We start from the raw sequence: 22803 nt of genomic DNA on the forward strand, positions 1-22803 counted from the left end.
TGTAAGAGGAAAAAAGAGTGTGTTGTTATCCCTTCACATAACAATTAACTTCCAAAAGATCTCTTAGGCTTCAAGTGAGAGATCCATAGTACCCTTCTTCCTTGGCAATGTTTGTAACAGGTTGAGATTCATATGGTTGAGCCTTTGGCATGCCACAAGTTCAAGTCCAAACTAGCCCATTCTTACTTTCGGGGCAGATGAAAAGTGCTTAGCAGCGGCTACATTCCACGCCTCCGGTCCATCCTCCTGCTTTCCGCTCCTCGAACGCTTCGTCTCTCCACGGAAGCAACGGGACAACAACCCCATCAAGGACATGAACCAACTCACGGTATTCTTACTCATGATTCTGATCTTAACTTGGTTTGAAAAGAGGCTTTCAAATTGGAGAAGTAGAAGCAAATGAATAGTATTCAACAAGGAAGGCAAGGAGCTGATGAGATTGTTGTTTTTCCTGGTTTTTTTGCTGCTACTTGGACTTCTATCTTTGCTTATATATAGCTTAGTATTCTTGGAGCTCAAGTTTTGACCCATGTCTCTCCCATATTTCTGAGCACGTTCTGGGAACCCACAGATTTTCTTGAGAGGCAAACAAAGATTAACCAACATGAGCTTTAAACCCCACTTGTGCATCTTTCTGAGGCCCCACGTCAACTTTGACCATGAAAAAAATTTGACCAATACGTGGAATTCATATCTGAACGAGGTAAAGAACTCCGGTACTGTGTTGCAGACACGGATATGACGACATACGACATGCAGATATGATGACATCGTAAATTTAAAAAAAATAAAGAAAAGAACATAGCGATCAAATATAATAAATTTATAATGAATATTACATTTATTAAAAAAATTACACATCCAATCAACATCTAATTCAAATTATTCACACCCAATCAAATTAATCAACCTCTACCTTTTTGCAATAGACAATAGTCAATCAAAAATTCAAAACACTTAACCAAAATATGGAATGGAGTCCAACAGTTTTGATATTTACAAAACTGCCCCAAAAATGTCTTTATATTTCCAAAACTGCCTCACAATGTTTTTTGAAATTTACCAAAAAGCTCATGCCGTGTCCAAAGGGGTGTGTTGGCATGTCAGAGTGTCCAACACTCTTGATACTTTGGGGTTTCAGAGTATCCATGCAACCTAGCTCGTGTAAGAACATAAGATCTTCTGTATTTTAATTTCACCCGACTACACATTGATTTCACCTGATTGTCCCTACACAAGTTTTTTCTCTTGAATGAGTAGAGTAGGTAGTGGTGAACACTTTCTGACAAAGATATGGAAAAAGAACTTTAACGAAAAACTCTAATTACTGTTCACTTTAATAAAATAACACATTTTTACATTAAAAAATCAATCCTAATACTATTCACTTTACCCTTTATTTTGTTCTTATCGTTAAAACTCCAAATTTTCAAGCCATTTTCATTAGTTTTCCTAAGAATTAATTCAAGTCTAAGAAAGACATTTCCGCTTCTGCTCTGGACAAACTTCAATATTTGTACCAGTTTGAAGCAGAGTAAAAAATCTTATAGAAACATTAGAGATTTCCTGAAAGAGACAAAAACTAAAGCTGGAATTTCATGCAGAACTTATCAGCTTACATCAAAATTGGCTGGGTGGTTAAATAATGACTATATTTTACCTAAAAGAGGCTTAAACAATCCAATAGAGTTGAGTGAGTGCTTCAAAGACGGCCAAATTAGCGCGGTCACTCGTGTTCTTGAACCCCAGTTAGAAAACTTGCATTTTCCGTTTGAAACTGGAGTCGGAGATGATTCCAAACTTGCTTGGATCATACTAATGAAGATATATTTTATGTACAGAACTGCAGACCATTGATGCGACTCAATCAGCCCGCTACCTTTCTCCACCCTCGAGCTCTTCTTGATCCTCCAACTGAGTTTCTTCTTTGTTGCTTATGTCTCCATTACCACCATCATGATCTCCATTATTTTTACGGAAGAACAACCCCGATGAGGTGGAGTCGTCTTCATCTAGAGTTTCTTCATTTTCCTTGTCTTTTGATTTCGACTGCAATGTCAAGTCATTCTCCATCCAAGCAGGGCAATAGTGCACGACTCCAAGAGCAGAAAGAACTTGAGAATGACTAGGAGTTGAAGCATGAGGTGATGACGTGGCATTGATTGATTTTCCAGCAGGATCTTGCCTTAAGCAAGAACATTCCGGGATTGGATGAGAAATAAAAGACAGCGGCTTTGATCTTGCGGAAGCTTCTATTAATCCATCAACTAATCTCTTTCTCAAATGCTTGCGTACTGACATCAGCCAAGTATGGTTTGCGTGGTATAGGTGGTCATGAATTTCATCTAAAAGCTTGGCGACTTCTTTTCTACATTCGGAAAAACACAATGAATTTTTGAGAAAACAGAGACATTCGTCATCAAGGGAGCAACCGAATATAGCAATTTCTCAATATTTAGATACACATAGTACTTTTAGTTTGCGGTTAATGATCACAAAGAGCTGTGTATTGACCAAATTGTGCTCACTAGCCGCTTGTCAGTATGTGTCCATAAACACATCAAGCTTTGAAAGAAACATGAAAAATAAACTACAATGCATTTAATCTAACAGCTCAAATGTTTCAAATCTCATATCCTGATCCCGATACGAGAAAATTTTACATGCATAGTTTATGTCATAAAATAACTACAAACAGTGAAAGACCTTCCATTTATTAATCATGCAAATGAGCAAACACGTATGTCTAGATAAGCTGCGTACCTGTCTGGTCTGTATGTCTTTGAATCAGCTGATTGATAGAGTCGCTGTCCCATTACCAAGCTCGCAAAATTTGGGTGTCCCTTACCATCAAAATCAAATCCAGGGATAAACACATCAGCTTCAACGCATATCACATAATCAATTGCTTCCCACAGAAGTTTATGAGCATTGGTCCTCAATTCAATAACTGTACTATCAGGCTCGTTATCACTCTCCGCTACCCAACCCCACCAACCTTCAATGTTATAGGATTTGGGCCTGGCCGGGGGTGGTGGAAGTGGGCGAGGACGAGGACCTGCATTTTTCCATGCTTCAATTTTCATCTCTTCCTCAATCATTGGTGGACTCCCGGGATTGCGATCGACTAGGTTAGCTTCGCGACCATACATCCTACTAAGCTCCCAGGGCATGCTGAGGGAAGTCCTATCAACGACATTTTCAAACATTGCACGAAGAGGGATCAACGTCCTTTGGCCACCAAAGATTTCTCCCCCCGAAACATATATTATTGTGTCCCACAAGTACCCATATGCACGAAGAATAATACCAATCTGTACAGATCCAAGTAATATAGACAAAAGGTTCAATAAGAAGTCATTTCTTATTAAACGATGTAGACGATATTTTTGGCGAGTTAATTCTATGCTAAATAGACTGGCAGTATATATTACAACTAACTTTATAATATTCACTTCATCTCCATTATGACCATTATTTTTGTTTTGTAGCCATATTGTATCTTACCTCTTCTGGCATTAGGGGGCAAGAACCTTTAAGGCGTTGTTTTGCAGAATTCACCGAAAGCTTTCCCTTGACAATTCCACGTTTTCTCATCCATTGCCTTTTGTGTTGAATGAGTTCCGTGTGTACATCCTTGGGAAGACAAACATATGAAAATCAAACGCTATGAAAGAGTTCCAAAAGAATAATATATCATGCAGTCCAGGGTCAAATGCTATGAATGGTTCAAAGCAAATACCTGGAAGAGTTCAGCACAACCATGATATGCCAAAGTCTCCCGGGTCATGCCAGGGTCAAATGCTATGAATGGCTGTCCAGGAGCCTTTAATCTAAAGAGGTAGTAAATATTATGTGTTAAAAGCCATGCTGATGAGAAAAAAATTAGATACCACACATTGAGAAAGAGAGAGAAGAGAGTAAACGGATGCTGGTAGTTGACCTTTGTAAAATTTCGGTGGCAAGTTCCTGGACCTCCTGCCGGAACCTAAGGGCGTGAAAAGCAACCCTACATCTCAGCCTCTGATACTCTTCAAGATCAGGTGGCAGGATAGCCTACATTACATCCAAAACAAGGTAGTAACAGTTATATCATTAAACAAAGAAATATAATACTCACTTCCACAGACTCAAGTTATGAGTACAGTGCAATAGAGAAAGCAGACACTGTTACCTGCAAGCATCCACCTTCAGACACAACTAGTTCAACTACTAAATGCTTCTTCAAAATTGGAAGAACATTGTTCTTGTAGTAATATGGTGAAGCAGAGTAAGGCACTTTAAACACCGGAATGTTCTTTTTCCTCCTTTGCCCTTTAAGATTATTGGGAAGCGTCTTCACAACTTTGACGTCTTTTGACAAGGCTGCCATGAATTGGTCCTCATTGTAGAGATAGGCAAAACTTTTAAACTGAGAGCTACGTAAAACCATAAGACACAAACAATAAGTACTGAATACATCAATTTAGGGCACGAACAAACAAAGCCGAGATTGTAATGATTGTCCAAAAAGGTAAACCTTATGCCCTTGCTGCTTGTGGTTGATTGGATCTCAGGAATCACTAACGTTGCATTCAGAAACCGAGAAACCACAACTACATCACATATCTGAAAAACCAATAAAATGCTGCAGCTGTAAACTTTTAAGACAATTGAATACAATCGAGAACAGGCTGTTAAACCATGAACCCCTTACCGAATTCCTGATCTCATGAAATCCGCCTTGTATCCTGACAAAGATAAACCTGCTGGTATCTGAATCGGGTTCTGTGACACACAAACACATTTCACTTTAGAATGATTCCATATTTGTTCACAATTCAAATAGATAAATAAACATCCTGAACACTTTTATTTTCAAGGTTTCCATACACAAAATTTTAAACATAAAGCATATCCTTCTGCGCTAATCACGATTATAATAACACTGATCAAGTTAAACCAAGGACCCCACCGATTGTGTTAAACCTATAATCCGACATAAAGTAAGATTTTAAACTTTTTTTTTTCTTAAGAGAAAGAAGTGTTATCATCAACCTTTTTGGTAGCATTGATTCTGCAGAGAAAATCCTTAAACCGAAATAACTGTCTAACATATGCCTCCACTCCAGAAAGCATTAAACCGATATCGAAATCACTATAGCAAGATGAAAAGTAGGCTAACCGGCATAATGTCCTCTGGGATTTGCATTCGGCTGCAAAGATTCGAGATGCCGAACCGGACCCCATAGCCTTCTATACATTGGACTCTGCACACCAAAGTAGAAGGATTAGTAAAACTGATTTCAGAAAACCAACAAAATTGATATGAAAAACATAATTGATATAAAAAACAAAAAAAACGGATCCACACTAAATTCACACACTCAAACCAAACCCATTTCAGAAAACCAACAAAACATTTTCTGTCTGAATTTCCCTTAATATCGAAGACAAAAATCCCCGAAAAAATCAATGTCACAAAAACAACAATGATTGCCACTTTCAGAGCAAGAACAATACTTTACCAGAAGAAAACAACAAAACAAACATAACCCAGAAACAGAAACGCACTCAGGACTCAAACTCCACAAAAATATGAGTGAGAGAGAGAGAGAGAGAGAGAGAGAGCAGTTAAGCAGAGCAGATGAACTTGAGAAAGATGAGATCTTTGAGGGGGGGGGGGTTAAGTGAAACGTACAGTCTTGGAAAAATTCAAGCTTTCACCAATGGCTCTTCTGGGGAAGATTGTGATGGAGGAGTGGAACTCTGAAGCAGCAGCCCCTTCTGTGAATCTGGCCAGCAGAAAGTGCACAAAGAGAGAGATAGCTGAAAGAAACAGACCAACCAGTCCAACCCATTTCATCTTTGACCTCAACACCATCTTCCCCTCCCCTTTCATTGAAACCCCACTTCAGGATCAGAACTCCAACTGCAACCGGTTTTTGCAGAAGCAGGGAGAGAGAGAGAGAGAGAGAGAGAGAGAGAGAGAAGTGGTTTTGTTTGAGTAGAAGGAAAAGTCACAGAGAGGGAGATGATGCGGCACGTGCGAGTGAGATGCACATACACACCACCACATTTGAGTGTTTGAGTTGAATGAGACCAGGCATGGCATTTTATTACATTAAATATTTGACGTTTTTAATAAATAGCTGTCTGATGGCACCCCACTTTCTGCTGCAGCGCGTGTATATCATCGTCAGACCCAATTGGGAAATGAGGGCTGGAGGGTGTAGGATAAGCGATGGCGAAGTGTTGAATGTATCTGGTGATGCTGTATGATTGGAAAAGCGAGGTGGGAAAGATGGTGTTGGAGTTTAGTCACGTGATGTAAAGGTTGTGTCTTTATGTCTTTGGGTTTACAGAGAAAATGACTTATATAGTATGTGTTCATCGTTGTATTATATTTTGCTTTAACAGTACATTGATGTGTACGTTTTTTTTCATATAACAATGTATTATTGAACCGAGATGTCGCAGTGATATAATTCATTATGGGGTGTGATATCCACACATTCTATTTTACTTATCACACACATTTTTAGTTTTCGACCATCGGATCAGATGAATTGAAGAAGATCAACGGATAAAAATTATCAAGGAGTATGTAAGAAGTAAAATGAGGTGTGTGAATAGCACACCCCTTCAATATATGTAAGTTATTCTCGTTTGTAGGGTTTTTGTAGAAGTTGTGGTTGTGTGTGTGTGGTAGAATATAGACAAAAGGGTGTTTGTGTGAAAAGGAAAGAAAGGAGCTTTTGGGTGGAAGGATAAGGTGGGCACAAGGAAAAGTTTAGCGATTAGGTCACCATAGATTTTTGCTTCATTTTGAAATTTCAATGGGGAAGAAGAAACTGATAATGCAATGATGTAGATAAATGGTAGAGATTCTTCGATTGTATTTGTATCTTTCGTCACATAACGAGTGTATAGCTAATCAGTTACACATCAAAACAAGTAGGAGTGGCATGAGGATGTGCAATGCCTAGGCCAGCCATCTCTTTATAAATATTTTATCTATGCTAATTTTTGGTAAACTTTTGCTATGCACTTAAAACTTAAACTTCGTCTCTCTTTTTAGAGTAACTGACTTGAGCATCGGAAATTTAGCCAACCCCTCCACTCACCTTGTGAGCACATGTGTCGCTTTGGTCTTGATTAAAAAGTATTATTTGTTTTGTAGGTACAATTTCGTCAATACTGAAAATTGCGAAAATTTATTACCACAATTATTGTGGAGGTGGATTGTTTGCCCTCCCATTTCTATACTTTTCTCATCCCCTCCTGTTTTGTGTGGTCACGGTTAAGCCACATCAACATTTTATATTCCTATTACTTTTTGTTTTATTATTTTTATAAAAAAATCAATATAAAATGTTGACGTGTCTTAACCATTACCACACAAACATGAAGGGATAGGAAGAGTATGAAAATGGGAGGGCAGACAATCCACCTCTAATTATTGTAGATAGAAAGTTTACATATGGTACTAAAATATCATACTCAATTTGAAAAAAAAAAGGAAAAAGAAAAAAAGAGTTTTATAAATACAAATTAAGTTGTGGAAATGGTACCTCTGAAAATGAAAGATCTAGTAGTTTCGTCAAAGAAACGAAATAGGGAAAAAGACAATTGAAACGAAGACATTAATTAATCGATTAATAAAATGGATTATTCAAAGTTATGTCCTTTTCCCATAATTTAAAAAAAAAAATTGTCCTTTTATTTAATTTAATTTCATTTAATCCCTTAAATTTAACGTACATATTTCCGACTTTATCATGTTAAATTATTTCTTCCATTGGGACTTGAAATACTAATCACTCTGATTTGCAAGTTGCAATTGTGTTTTCATCGACGCACGGTGCGAAGCATATCAAGGCTTTGACTGCCTTTTTGTTTTGATTTAGAACATAAGAAGAAGAGTTATTTTCCGAGTGTTGTTATTGTCACTCTAAGGACCTATTTCGTATTCTATTCGAGTTTAAAATTTTTAACTTAAAAATTGTTTCTCAATTCACAACTCAAAAACTTGTTGATGAGCTTGTTTTGCGAAACGTGAACTAAAAAATAACTAAAAATCTAGCCTAAAATTTGAGAACAACAAAAGTCTGTTTTTATTGTTTTTTTTTCCTTCCTCGTGACATCTGTAGGACCTTGGCGTCGAGGCTAGCAACACCAAACATCAACTGAGAGTAACTGCGTGGTGATAAAAGATATATTTCCGACGACTAAGAGAAATGTTCCGACGAGTGTGACATAGATTCTTTTTGGCAGCAGAGATATTTTTTTCACACCATCCCCAACCCACCGTCCTCTCACTCTAATCACCCAAATTTGAATGGCAACATTTGAAATTTGCAACCCACCACCATATATGTGAACAAAACCCACCTAAAGACAACATGATTTCATAGTATAAAATGTGAAATTGAGAGTTCCAAATCAAGTCGTCAAGATATTGGGTATTGGTGAGTACTTTCAGGGTCGTTTCTTGGATCTCGACCCGACCTTAGTATCCTCCCTCAACCACCACCACCTAATGATTTTGTACAAGGCAAGTTTTTGCGTTATATAGCCTAAATCCTTTAAGATTTGAAATAGTTTCCAAGTTCGATACCAAACAAGTTTTTGGGTTGTAAAAAAATTGTTATTGAGAGAAGTTCATCCAAGTGGTTTTTAAAAATTATAAATTTTTTATTAGTAAAAACACTAAACAGGCTCTAAAGTTCTTATTATTTACTTTTTATATTTAGAATGAAAAGTACTCTTTTAGGTCTTGAATGATCCATCACCAACTTTACTGCTATTATTACAATTTAACCATCAATAACTAGGTTGTATTTTACACAAAAGACCTCGATAATGTTAAAAGTGAACATTATACGTATAATATATATATATATATATATATATATATATTATTTGGTTATATTTCTGGTGTGAGACACTATTTTTCAAACAATATATGTGACTGTGAGTGTTAAACTGTTAATTCCATTAATTAGAAAAATAAATCGTCTTCTTCTTACCAGAAATAAAAAAAAGAGTAACAAATTGTTTAATTTCAGTTTCTAGATCTTTCTCGGAACCCACTGCCGTAAACACAACCGCCCCGCGGAAGCTATTCGCCAACTCGTATCCTTCACTGCCATTGGTTATCAGGGCGCGTAGCCATCACATCCGAACCACGTGCTCCCACGTGGCGCTATCACCGCGCGCATAGTGTCCTTGCCCGTAATTTAAAAAGCGAGTTCACTCACTGCGTTAAACCCCTTTTCTGGTTCTCGCGAGAGGGAATGATACGAACTCCGAACGCGGGAGAGAGACAGCGAACTGTCACAGATTCGAGGTCCGATCGATCGCGCCATTCGATATTTTTCGGCATCCAATCTCCGCCGTCCGTCGGTCTCTGATTCCCTCTCGTCTCAGCGGCGGTGGATCTTCGGTAAGGCTCCGCCGTCCGGTTCCCAATCTCGCAGCCTCCGGTGAGTCTCATCGTTCGCTTTTTTTCTCCGTTCAGCATCAGGAGACACAATTATTTAGCAAATTTTTGCAATTTAAATATCGCGATCAGCATTTGATCTTGTGTTTGTGCTGGTACGGAAGATTCTGTGATCAATTTCTTATGAATTTCGTACTTGCAAAATACTAATAATCCACAATTTTTAAAGAATAAATTCACTCAATCTGTGTGTTTTTGTAATTTCCGTAGCTTTTTGTACATTAGAGAAGTTCAACGATTGCTGGAAATTTCTAAAATTACTGATTTTGGAGGAGAAATTTAAAAAAAAAGTAAAATAGAAAATGAGAATTTTTGGATACGGGAATTGAATGGACAAGAAATTGAAATTCGATTCTTGGTATTGCATTTTTGGATTGAAATTTCATGATGCAGACTGCTGTTGGGGATATATTCGGAGAAAGAGAGTTTCGTTGTTTTTCGCTTATATATAATGATTGAATTATTTCGGGAGAGTATTATGTTTTAAAGAAGGACTTAGAATTTGGTTTCTTTTGTGAAGTTTTTATATATTCGTAAAATTATTTTAACGAATATGTTCTGTTGGAATGGCCAGCATTATCTCCAATGTAGAAAAATTTGCAAAAGTAGGTGGCTTCTTCGATGTAGCGTTTTCCAATGTGAAACTCGCAGTTGTCTTCTACTTGGTTTGATTATGATTATTTACGGTGCAAACATTCTCTGTAAATTGGTGCCGGCATTTGAGTTTGGCATCTTCTTGAAAGAGAAGCTCTCTTCTGCTGCCGCTGCCGCTGCCTCTACAGCCGGCATTGGAACTTGCCATTGCCACTTCTTTGCTTCCCTTCATGTCTCCTGAATTGCATAAACCTGTACATAACCAGATGGCAGTTGCAACCTTCAAAGGACCTCTTAATGGTGAGTACCATGGGGATAAGAGGTTTGAGAGGAAAAATTCTGGCAAGAGACGTGTATTTGTGCAGACTGAAGCCGGTTCTGTTTTGGGTATAGAGCTAGATAGTAGTGACAATGCTCACACGGTGAAGAGGAAATTGCGGCTTGCACTAAATGTCCCAACTGATGAGAGTTCATTGGTATGTGGTGACATGGTGTTGAAGAATGATCTCAGCATTGTTAGAAATGATTCTCCGCTTCTTCTCACCAAGAACTTTATGCACAGAAGCTCATCTACCCCTTGTCTCTCACCTACTGGGAAGGATCTTCAGCAGAGGGATCAGAGTGGTCCAATTGAGGTACTGGGATACTCAGATCAGTTTGCCAAAACAAAAAAACTGGTTCGTGATATTGTGAAGGCTATACGAAATGACATTGATCCCGTTCCTGTTCACAGTGGTCTTGGAGGTGGATATTTCTTTAGAAATTGCGATGGTGAAAATATTGCCATTGTGAAACCGACGGATGAGGAACCGTATGCTCCAAACAACCCAAAAGGTTTTGTTGGGAAAGCTCTTGGACAACCAGGTCTCAAACGTTCTGTGCGCGTTGGGGAGACAGGTTTTAGAGAAGTTGCAGCATTCCTTCTTGATTACAACAATTTTGCTAACGTCCCTGCCACTGCTCTTGTGAAAATTACGCATTCAGTTTTTAATGTTAATGATGGAGTGAAGGTTAATATGCATCAAAATGGAAAGCAAGCAAGTAAGATTGCATCATTGCAGCAATTCGTTCCTCATGATTTTGATGCCAGTGATCACGGGACTTCTAGCTTCCCTGTTGCTGCTGTGCACAGAATAGGTATCCTAGATATCCGGATTCTTAACACAGACAGGCATGCCGGGAACCTTCTTGTTAGGAAGCTTGATGGTCCTGGGAAGTTTGGTCAGGTGGAGCTTGTACCCATTGATCATGGCTTTTGTCTGCCCGAAAGCTTGGAGGATCCATACTTTGAGTGGATACACTGGCCTCAGGCATCAATTCCTTTCTCTGATGATGAGCTTGCATATATCGATAAACTTGACCCTTTCAAAGACTCTGATATGCTTAGGATGGAGCTGCCCATGATTCGAGAGGCATGCCTACGAGTCTTGGTTCTTTGCACGATTTTCCTCAAGGGAGCTGCAGCTTTTGGCCTCTGTCTTTCCGAGATTGGTGAGATGATGAGTAGGGAATTTTGTGGGCACGAGGAGGAGCCGAGTGAACTTGAGGTAATATGCATTGAAGCAAAGAAACTGTTAGAGGAGAATATATATTGTGTGCCAAAAGCAATCAAGGAGGTGGTTCAATTTGATCTAGACTGTGGGGAGGAGTCAGATTTGAGTCCAATCACGGAAGTGAAAATGGAAACTGAGAAGAGGAATTTCCATTGTGGATCAAAAGGTGGAAACGGAAGATATGAACTTTCCAAACTAGAGGAGAGTGTGGAGGACGACATGGATGGGCTCAACGGTAATGAATTACCTTCGAGGTTGGATGAATGTGCGGGTGTGGTGCAGGATCGGATTCCAAATGTTTCCAAGCTGTCAGCATCATTGAGAAACATCAGCATTGGTGAGAAGAAGAGTTGGCGACACCTAGGTTTGAAGCAAAAGAACGGTTGTTGGGCTGGCTCATCGTCTGGAAACAGGAGTGTGAATGAGCAGCTACCTGTGAGCAGCAGTTTCGTGAAGCTGGCGGATATGAACAAAGAGGAATGGATGCAGTTTCTTGAGAATTTCCAGAGATTGCTCCGTCCTGCTTTCGCTAATCGCAAAGCAGGGAATCCAGGTCAGAGGCAGAGACAGAGGCTAGGGACTTCATGCCAGTTTTGAGGCAATATTTTGTTGGATAAATAAACCGAGTACTTGTAAGGTACGGTGCTTGGTGGTGGTGTTTTTTTTTTCCCCTTCTTTTCAGAAGGTTTTTGTGTGGGAAGAACTGCTTCCGGAGTCTGATTTACAACTTCGAAGTCGTGTTGACTTTGTAGAGACTAGAGAGTGAATAAATGTTGTTTCAAGCATATATATGCAAGTACATGAGAAAATTATGCAGATGGCGTTTGAAAGCAATGATGCATGCATTTTGATGTGGTTCAGTCTCCATTGATTCTCCTTGCTTAACATTTAACAATTCGAAAATTCTACGATGTTTCGGTGTATAGTATGCAACGTCTAAAAGTCCACTGTGTCTCAGTCTCCATATCCCTCGCTCAGCGATGCCGCGCCGGCACCCTTTCTCAACCCTCAACTCTCAGCCAATATCGAACAACATTTTAATAATCGTAACACCACCAAATTTTCCTACATTTCTCATCTGTCTCTGCCGGAAACTAAATATTCTAATATTCTCGTTATTGATTCTTTTATTCATATTAATTTTATTCATATTAATTTTTTAGGTAAATTACATAAAACTACCTCAACTAATAGGCCAGTTACAGTTTCATACCTCATCTTTAAAAAATTTCAATGTCATACCTTATCTTCGAATTTGTTGCAATGTCATACCTTTCGTCATGCATGAACTATAGGGGAATTAAGCTAATGAGTCATACAATGAAGCTCTGGGAGAGAGTCATTGAGCATAGATTGAGGCAAGAGACACGGGTTTCGGACAACCAATTCGGGTTCATGCCAGGGCGCTCAACCATGGAGGCAATCTATCTCTTACGAAGATTGATGGAAAGATATAGAGATGGGAAAAAGGATTTACACATGGTCTTTATAGATTTGGAAAAAGCGTATGATAGGGTCCCAAGAGACATTCTTTGGAGGATTTTAGAGAAGAAAGGAGTACGAGTAGCATATATCCAAGCTATACAGGATATGTATGAAGGAGCAAAAACTGCCGTAAGAACTCATGAAGGACAAACCGAAAGCTTTCCCATAACTGTAGGATTACATCAAGGCTCATCCTTAAGTCCTTACCTTTTTGCGTTGGTAATGGATGAGTTAACAGGACATATTCAAGGTGATATTCCTTGGTGTATGCTTTTCGCAGACGATATAGTGTTGATAGATGAAACTCAGGAAGGGGTAAATGCAAAGCTTAACCTTTGGAGAGAAGTGTTGGAATCTAAAGGTCTTCGCCTAAGCCGATCAAAGACAGAATATATGGAGTGCAAGTTCAGTGCAAATGGAGGCCAAAACGAGTTAGGGGTGAGGATCGGAGATCAAGAAATACCAAAGAGCGACTGTTTTCGTTACCTAGGATCTATCTTGCAAAAGAACGGAGAATTAGATGGAGATCTCAACCATAGAATACAAGCTGGATGGATGAAGTGGAAGAGTGCATCCGGCGTGTTGTGTGACCGCCGTATGCCACTGAAGCTCAAGGGAAAATTTTATAGGACGGCAATAAGGCCGGCGATGCTGTATGGCACAGAATGTTGGGCGGTGAAGCATCAACACGTACACAAAATGGGTGTAGCGGAGATGAGGATGCTTCGTTGGATGTGTGGGCACACGAGAAATGATAAGATTAGGAATGAGGATATCCGGGGTAAAGTAGGAGTAGCCGAAATTGAAGGAAAGATGAGAGAAAATCGGTTACGATGGTTTGGACATGTGCAAAGAAGGCCTACTGACGCTCCGATTAGAAGATGCGACTATGGGACAGAGGTTCAGGGCCGAAGGGGCAGAGGAAGACCTAGGAAAACTTTGGAAGAGACCCTAAGAAAAGACTTAGAGTACTTGGATCTAACGGAGGACATGACACAGGACAGAACACAATGGCGTTATAAGATTCATATAGCCGATCCCACTCAGTGACTTGGATTTTCCAAGTCTCCAACCGAGAAGTTTTCCTCACTCGGGAAATTAAGGGAACACTACCTCAACCTATATGCTCCACTCACAAAGCTTCAACATACAAGCTTCAACAAAAGAAAATTCAAAGAACTTAGCGAAGAAGGCTTTGGTGTATTTAACACAATACGTTGAAATGAAGGAAAGCTTATTTATTGATATCCCCGATAAGTTACAAATATGTACATATACTGGAGTCAAAATAAACAAACAAGAGGGAACCTTCACAAAGGTTGCTTAGGAGAAGTCTCAGCAGTCGGTAGAGCCCCAGAAAGAGAAGGCACCGGAGGGGGATCATTCGGAGCCTCAGTACTGGACAAAACCCTAGAAGGAGGAGGCATCAGAGATTGATCATTTGGAGCTTCATTACGCGGTACAGCCCCAGAAGACGAATGCAATAAATGTCTTTGGAACAAACCCACAAATCTCTGATGATCAAGTAAAACCTGACCATCAGATTCCTTCATCTGGTCAAGCTTCCTCTTCATGTTTGTAGCATAGTCATGTGCGAGCCGGTGCAACTGTTTATTCTCATGCTTGAGCCCTCTAATCTCCTGTTTGAGACTCATCACTTCAGCCGCCAATGATTCAACTTGGCGGGTTCGAGCAAATAGGCGTTGGGCCATATTAGACACAGAACCTGCACACTGAACACTGAGAGCCAGAGAATCCTTAACAGACAACTCATCAGACCGTTTGGAAAGTAGTCTGTTATCTTTGGGAGTGAGAAGGTTCCTGGCCAATACCGCAGCGGTCATATCATTCTTCATCACGAAATCCCCAACGGTAAGAGGACCAGTAGGGGAGACGAAGGATGGGCGCCATATGTTGTCTGGAGAAGGCGGGGCTGCCTCTTCAACAAGGTTCAAGTCAAAACGACGGTCGGAGGGGCCAGACATTTTCAAAGGTGTTGAAGAGAGAAGAGGTCGGACAAATCAAGATCTTAGAAGTGCAAGAATTGAGCTTCTACTAGTGGATATTCAAGTGTGCTTTGGAACTTAATGTCAGCCCCTATAAAAATCTGCACCCGACGAAGCTTCAGAAATCGAAGAGGCGCCTGCTCAGAAATCGAAGAGGCGTTTGCTTTCTCAAAAGCTGGGCTGCTCAGAGACCACGAGGGTCGATCTCAGAAATCGAAGAGGTGTTTGCTTTCTCAAAAGCTGGGCTGCTCAAAGACCACAAAGGCCGATCTCAGAAATCGAAGAGGCTTGCTTTCTCAAAAGCTGGGCTGCTCAGAGACCACGAGGGCCGATTTCAGAAATCAAAGAGGCACCTACTTTTCCAGTCTTGTCAGCACCTGTTCAATCACCCACTTCCCACACGCAACAGTAGCTCATGGGTACCACAGATAACTTTGCCAAAGTTCTCTGACAAAGTTGAGACACGTGAAGCTTGCAGCTCTCACTACATCGCTCTGACCAAGAAGGGTAAAAGAATTGCGAAGAAACAACACTAACAAAGTTTAGACACATAAATTTTGAAGGTCTAGCTACCATATTATTACCCACAAGGGTAAAGGAACAGTACCACTGCTGGATAATTGGAAAGTCTCGGTGTGTCAACCTCTGTGCTTCGTGACAAGGTAGACTAGCAAACATGCCCAACCTTTACTCACATTCGAGAAAACACTCCTAACAAGATTGCTTGCTCCAAAATCGAAGAGGCACCGCCCTCCGAATCTCGAGAGCCAGACTCTCAACATGATTACTTTCTCAAAAATCGAAGAGAGGGTAAAGGAACAGTACCACTGCTGGATAATTGGAAAGTCCCTGTGTGTCAACCTTTGTGCTTCGTGGCAAGGTAGACTAGCAAACATGCCCAACCTTTACTCACATTCAAGAAAACACTCCCAACAAGATTGCTTGCTCCAAAATCGAAGAGGCACCGCCCTCCGAATCTCGAGAGCCAGACTCCCAACATGATTACTTTCTCAAAATCGAAGATAGGGTAAAGGAACAGTACCACTGCTGGATAATTGGAAAGTCCCTGTGTGTCAACCTCTGTGCTTCGTGGCAAGGTAGACTAGCAAACATGCCCAACCTTTACTCACATTCGAGAAAACACTCCCAACAAGATTGCTTGCTCCAAAATCGAAGAGGCACGACCCTCCGAATCTCGAGAGCCAGACTCCCAACATGATTACTTTCTCAAAAATCGAAGAGACACCGCTCTCCGAATCTCGAGAGCCAGACCCCCAGCAGGATTGCTTTCTCAAAAATCGAAGAGGCATCGTTCGCCGAATCTCGAGAGCCAGACCCCCGACAGGTCTGTAATCTTCACACGCAACATCAGCTTTCCAGATACCACAAACCACTTTTTCAAAGTGCTCTGACAGAATTAAAACATGTGAAGCTGGCAGCTCCCACTACCGTGCTATAACCAAGCAGGGTAAAGGAATAACATTATTACTTGATGTTAGGGAGACTCCTTTATATGTCGACTTCCATCCCTAACGGACAGGCAGACCTGCAAAAATGCTCAACCCTTTCTCTTATCTGAGAGGGCACTCCCAACAAAGCCTTTCGAAATATTCAGCTTTCTTTCCCCCCGATAATACCTCTGTAAACAAGCTATACTAGAGCAAGAATATCTCATATCATCAGGGTTAAAAGCAAGAGTATCCCATATCATGCTTTTTCCCTGTCTTTTCCTTTGGCCTTGTTCTTACCTGCAAGACAAGGAGAAAGAGAGCAATCAGTCAACACTTGGAATCAAGCTTCCAGCCAGGAACTGACTGCCTGGAACCCCTTACCTGATTACTTACCTGGCATTGCTCTCGAGTACTCATCTTCAACATCTTATGCTTCCAGGGAAGATACCACATCTTCCTGAGGAACAGATAGGGCAAGTGAGAAGGATACAAGGAAGCATGTGGAGACAAGCGTAACAGCACACGTGCCGATACATCCACTACTCTATCAAAAGCAAAAGTATCCCATATCAGCAGGGTCGAACGTACTCTAGATTTGATGGACTTGTTTTGACCCTCAAATTCTTCAGTCGGCCTTATACTCTGGAGGAAACCAGAAAACCCTCCAGCCCAGTTCAAGAATAAGCCTGTGGAAAGTTACTTCTTCAAAAGCAAAAGTATCCCATATCATCTCTCCTCATTTTTCTTCTCTTTATCCTTCATGCTGCCTGCAAGATAGGGAGAATGTGAACAATCAGCCGGAGCTCTGATTGCTTACCTTGTCTGTCACCTCTTTCAGCAGATCCCCCAGCTCGGCGACTTGGGGGACTCCTACTACATGGTTTGTATCTCGCTTGAGCAAGCATGAAACTACAAGTAAGCTTCAAGTGAAATTGATACATTACCTTGTGCATTTCCACCAGTTACAGATACCACCCCTGGATGGAGGAAGAGTACTTCCAGAGAAGATGCCACATCTACCTATGAGACAGATAAGGCAAGTCAAGACGATACCACACTCCGGTACTTAGAAGTTTCGTGGCTACGAGATCATTCTCCCACAATATTTCCTAATGTCATTTGTACTAAATCATTCACTTGTACTCACTAAAGGAGAGCTTGAACCTATGTACTTGTGTAAACCCTTCACAATTAATGAGAACTCCTCTATTCCGTGGACGTAGCCAATCTGGGTGAACCACGTACATCTTGTGTTTGCTTTCCTATCTCTATCCATTTATATACTTATCCACACTAATGACCGGAGCAATCTAGCGAAGATCACAAAAAGTGACCGTTTTCGCTACCTAGGATCTATCTTGCAAGAGAATGGAGAATTAGATGGAGATCTCAACCATAGAATACAAGATGGATGGATGAAGTGTAAGAGTGCATCCGGCGTGTTGTGTGACCGTCGTAGGCCACTGAAGCTCAAGGGAAAATTTTATAGGACGGCAATAAGGCCAGCGATGTTGTATGGCACAGAATGTTGGGCGGTGAAGCATCAACGTACACAAAATGGGTGTAGCGGAGATGAGGATGCTTCGTGGGATGTATGGGCACACGAGAAAGGATAAGATTGGGAATTAGGATATCCGAGGTAAAGTAGGAGTAGCCAAAATTGAAGGAAATATGAGAGAAAATCGGTTCCGGTGGTTTGGACATGTGCAAAGAAGGCCTACTGACGCTCCGGTTCGAAAATGTGACTACGGGACAGAGGTTCGGGGCCGAAGGAGTAGAGGAAGACCTAGGAAAACTTTGGAAGAGACCCTAAGAAAAGACTTGAGTACTTTGATCTAACGGAGGACATGACACAAATGAGCGCAATGGCGTTCTAGGATTCATATAGCCGACCCCACTTAGTGGGAAAAGGCTTTGTTGTTGTTGTTGTTGTCATACCTTTCGTCAGTTGTTTGTCAATTCCTCCGTTAAATGCTGACTTGGCTTGAGACGGGACCCACTTTGTATTAAAAAATTAATTAAATATTAACTAAATATTAAAAAAATTAAATAAAAAAAAAACCAAACCCATAGATCTTCCCCATCGACCTGTGCCCCCCTCCCCCCAAAAACCTTCCTTCACCACCCCACCGTCGCCTCTCTTCCTCCATCTTCTCCACCCCACTGCTACTTAATCTTTACTCGTGAGCCACCGACGCGCTGACCTCGAGCGAACCAGGAAGATCCTTGATAGCGCGCGAAGCCACCTCCTGAGTTCTGGTCAACGCCATCGTTTTGGGTGTTCGGGTGCAGATTGTCAGAGGGAAGGGGGTCGTCGGAGAAAACCGACTTGAAGAAATCCATGGGTGCATACCAACTTGAAGATTTGGGTGTAGGATCGGAGGAGAAAGGGTTGGGTGGGACGCGGTAGAGAGAAGGTACGAGGGTGTTGGGAAGTTTCCTCGGCGGGGAGGGGAGGGGGAATCCATGGGTGCAGATATGGGTGTAGGATCGAAGAAGAGATGGTTGGGTGGGATGCAGTGGAGAGAAGGTATGAGGGTGATGGGAAGTTTCCCAGGGGAGGGGATCTGCTTGTGGGTTTGGTTTTTTGGTTTATTTATTTATTTAAAATTTTAAAATTTTAATAAAAAGTGGGTCTCGTCTTAAGCCACGTCAGCATTTAACGGAGAAATTGACAGACAACTGACGGAAGATATGACATTACAACAAATTCAAAGATAAGGTATGACATTGAAATTTTTTAAAGACGGGGTATGAAACTGTGACTGACCTAATAGTTGAGGTAATTTTATGTAATTTACCCTAATTTTTTTATTGGTCAGATATCCGAAGTCCAGTGTTTCTGGTAATATTTTAGTCTACCTTTTCCGGCTAGATGTCTGAAGTTACATAGAGAAGCTTCGAGGGCAACCAGAAAAGTTTAGGGTTTAGGGTTTAGTCAAATGTACTTAGAGGTAAAAGGGTGTACTTTCGGTGTTTCGAGTTACTCTAGGTGCGTTTCAACAAGGAATGTTTTTGAGTTTCAAGTTTTTGGCAAAGTTTAAGGCTCGTTTAGTGCTTTACTTGAATCTAATTTTTTAACTCAAAAATAATTTTTAAGTTTTAGATCTTAAAAACTTGTTTGGTAGAACAATTTTAAAAAACTAAACGCAAGACTAACTAAAAAATATAGTCTATTATTTAAAAACATAAAAAGTGAGTTTTTGGAGTTTTTAAACTTAAACTCACTCATTTCTTTTCTCTCACTCTTCCCCTCTCACTTCAAATCTATATCTCTCTCTTTTCTTTTTTCTTTTTTTTTTTATAATCTTTTTTGTCTCTCCTCCAATCCACTCTCTTCATTCTCTCGATTTTTTCTCCTACTCCTCTTCCTCTCTGTCTCGTCCGATCCTCTATCTTCTTTCTTTTTCCTTCAATCATCTTTTACTTTCTTTCCTCCTCTCTCACGCGACCCCTTCTTTTTAGATCTTTTTGCTTCAGTCGTAAGATCTAAAATTTTTAAATCGCAAACTAATCAAGTTTTTGAGTCTTAAAGTAAATTGTTTTCAAGAAATGTTTTTAAGAAATGTTTTGAAAAATGATAAATTTTTTCAAATAGATACAAACAGGCCGTATCTTCATTAACGATTAGGATATTTCAACCATTCATCACATGTCTTTTTTTTTTTTTTGAGCAAGGATTATCGTACTGTTTTAACTATTGATATAACTTTTATTCTTTTGATACATGCGAAATTCTACTTACCAATCTAAACTGTAGAAGAAAGACGCGAACTTGAGTGCATAGGAGATGGATCTTAGCTGAAGTTGCTATGTTCATGTCTGTGTATTTAATTTTGTTCTTCGTTTGGTTCATTTCTTTGATTGCTTAGTTCATTTTATCTGTTGAGTGTATCATTTCACATTTCGAGTTTCCCCTTTTGAATCAACAATCAAACACTCAACAAGCACAATCCATGACCCAAAACTAGCAGCATCAGTTAGTTTTTGGAGCCGCTGTGGTCACATGAGATGTGAGTTAGGCCACTTCTCAAAACAACGATCACGAATTTGCTTGAATTCACTTCACTTCAATTTCCATGAGAGTTAAACAAACCATCACATATCAGTTACCATTACATGTCACCAAAACTGCTGTTCCCGCCTCACTAAAAGCTCACACCAATTGGTCTTCCACGTGAACTGACCAATCACATCAATATATACATGTACACACACACACACACACACCTATATTATATCGGTGTTCTAGCAGCAAATTAAGGCAGAAAATGAGAATGAAACCCATGCCACTAATATTCTTGTTCACAGTTATTTTGTTGCATCTTCACTCACTGCAGATGCATAGTTTGCCAATTGCACCAGCGCTGTATGTGTTTGAGGATTCACTGTTTGACAGTGGTAACAATAATGTTTTGCCAACTATTTGTAAGACAGACTATCTGCCTTATGGGGTGAATTTTGTCAAGGGAGCCACTGGAAAATTTACCAATGGCAGAACAGTAGCAGATTTTATAGGTAAATTTTTAGGAAAACTAATAAAAATGGCTTGAAAACTTTGAGATTTAACGATAAGGACAAAATAAAGAGTAAAGTGAATAGTACCATGTATGACTTTTTAGTATAAAAATGTGGTTTTTCGTTAAAGTGAACAATGCCGCGGGTTTTTCGGTAAAACTCCCTAAATTTTTTGGTTTATTTTCGGTTCATATCTTTTATTGGCTCTAACTCTTTGTACTGTAGTTTCTAACTTTCTGTTGAAATCTCGCTCTCCCTCTCTCTCTCTCTCTTCTTTTTTTAGCTCGAGTTTCTTGGCCTACCATATCCTCCCCCATACATGAGCATACGTGGATCGGTGACAGCGCTTAAAGGCCTAAATTATGCATTTGACTCTTGTGGCATTCTACCAGAAACTGGAAGCCAATTGTGTAAGCTTAGGCATGAGTCAGTCAAGTTAATTAATTATTAGATGAAGTTGGTTTAGTTAACTGGTGCTCTTTAATTAACATCCATCTTTTCATCATGTTTTGCTAATGAGATCATTAATTTTAGAACCATTCAAATCCAATTAATCGCAGCCAACATGCTTGGCAGGCAAGGAATTGCTATATATACTTGGTATGAGTTTTCTTTCATCTTTTTCTACTTTTGCAGGGTAAATGCTTAGATCTAAAAGACCAGATAGATTTGTTTCAACGAACAGTGAAGTCAGACTTGCCAGGACAAATAAAAAATCAAAACGATCTTTTGCAGCACTTGTTCAAATCTATATTTCTGTTTTCTGTTGGCAGCAATGATTTCATCAACAACTACCTCGAACCTGCAGTTTTCGATACAAGCAAGCGCTACTCTCGTCAACAATTTGTACAAGTCTTAATGGATGCAATTGCTCGCCATATGGAGGTACCAATATCTGACCTCTTTCTCTCTTGTCATTCAGTATCTAAGTAAAATAATGATTAGTGTTCTTGGTGAAAATGTTTCAGACGCTATACAATTTAGGAGTCAGGAAAACAGTCATGTTTGAAATTGGTCCGCTTGGATGCATCCCGTCAATTTCAAAAGCACATAATCACAGTGAACTGTGTGGAACATACAAATGAGCTAGCCTCAGTTTTTAATGATGAGCTTCGTGCAACGCTTGCAAATTTAACCACCATTTTCCAAGGCTCTTTCTTTGTTCTTGGTCGAGCTAATAGGATTGGTTATGATGCAATTACAAATCCTATTAAATATGGTAAATTCAAAAACTATGTTATCCTCTCCCATTTAATTTATTCGATTTTGTTAATGATTTATATGTTTTGATCGAACAGGGCTAATGGATGGAAGCAATCCATGCTGCACTACTTGGGCAAATGGGACTTCAGGGTGCATTCCATTTCTTACACCGTGTTCCGAACCAAATAATCACTTCTTTTGGGATGTTTATCATCTTACTGAATCTGCATATTCAGTTATAGCAACAAGCTGCTTCAATGGTTCAACTGTTTGCACCCCATTAAACATTAAGCAACTCGTGGAAATGTAATAACATGTTTGTACGAATCAGTGATTAAGATTATTTATCGACCTAGCTAGCTCAAGACTCTTGGTTTTATGGAATCATGGATAAACTATTGTAACTACATGTTTGCATAAAGAATAATTAACTTATACGAACTCAATTATCAGCATTATGATGTAGTTACATCAGAGAACAAGTCTAACTACAGATTATTAGCAGAGAT

The 22803-nt window shown here is 39.9% G+C and overlaps 2 protein-coding genes and 2 long non-coding RNA genes across 4 annotated transcripts; 2 read left to right on the forward strand and 2 right to left on the reverse strand.

Moving 5' to 3' along the window:
• Positions 1-1562: 1562 nt before the first annotated feature.
• On the reverse strand, positions 1563-6228 carry LOC103411400 (O-fucosyltransferase 27-like). Its single transcript, XM_017325792.3, has 10 exons — positions 5681-6228; positions 5165-5249; positions 4697-4767; positions 4520-4608; positions 4175-4418; positions 3944-4056; positions 3743-3833; positions 3508-3636; positions 2764-3314; positions 1563-2368 (listed from the first exon to the last, which is right to left on the reverse strand). Exons 1-10 carry the CDS (start codon positions 5879-5881, stop codon positions 1876-1878), a joined length of 2067 nt encoding a protein of 688 aa, XP_017181281.3. The 5' UTR covers positions 5882-6228; the 3' UTR covers positions 1563-1875.
• A 2805-nt stretch (positions 6229-9033) lies between these two features.
• Positions 9034-12465, forward strand: LOC103417086 (phosphatidylinositol 4-kinase gamma 7-like). The gene is made up of 2 exons (XM_008355290.4): positions 9034-9467; positions 10059-12465. Exon 2 carries the CDS (start codon positions 10309-10311, stop codon positions 12226-12228), a length of 1920 nt encoding a protein of 639 aa, XP_008353512.3. The 5' UTR covers positions 9034-9467; positions 10059-10308; the 3' UTR covers positions 12229-12465.
• Positions 12466-12726: 261 nt separating this feature from the next.
• Positions 12727-18691, reverse strand: LOC139193757 (uncharacterized). Its single transcript, XR_011578222.1, has 2 exons — positions 18512-18691; positions 12727-12903 (listed from the first exon to the last, which is right to left on the reverse strand). It is a non-coding gene; the product is annotated as an uncharacterized lncRNA (long non-coding RNA).
• On the forward strand, positions 18656-22659 carry LOC108173040 (uncharacterized). The gene is made up of 4 exons (XR_001789646.3): positions 18656-19295; positions 21728-21976; positions 22060-22310; positions 22390-22659. It is a non-coding gene; the product is annotated as an uncharacterized lncRNA (long non-coding RNA).
• The last annotated feature ends 144 nt before the right edge of the window (positions 22660-22803 follow it).

Source organism: Malus domestica, chromosome 17 (assembly GCF_042453785.1).
Source record: "Malus domestica chromosome 17, GDT2T_hap1".
In the NCBI taxonomy this organism is placed as follows: Eukaryota; Viridiplantae; Streptophyta; class Magnoliopsida; order Rosales; family Rosaceae; genus Malus; species Malus domestica.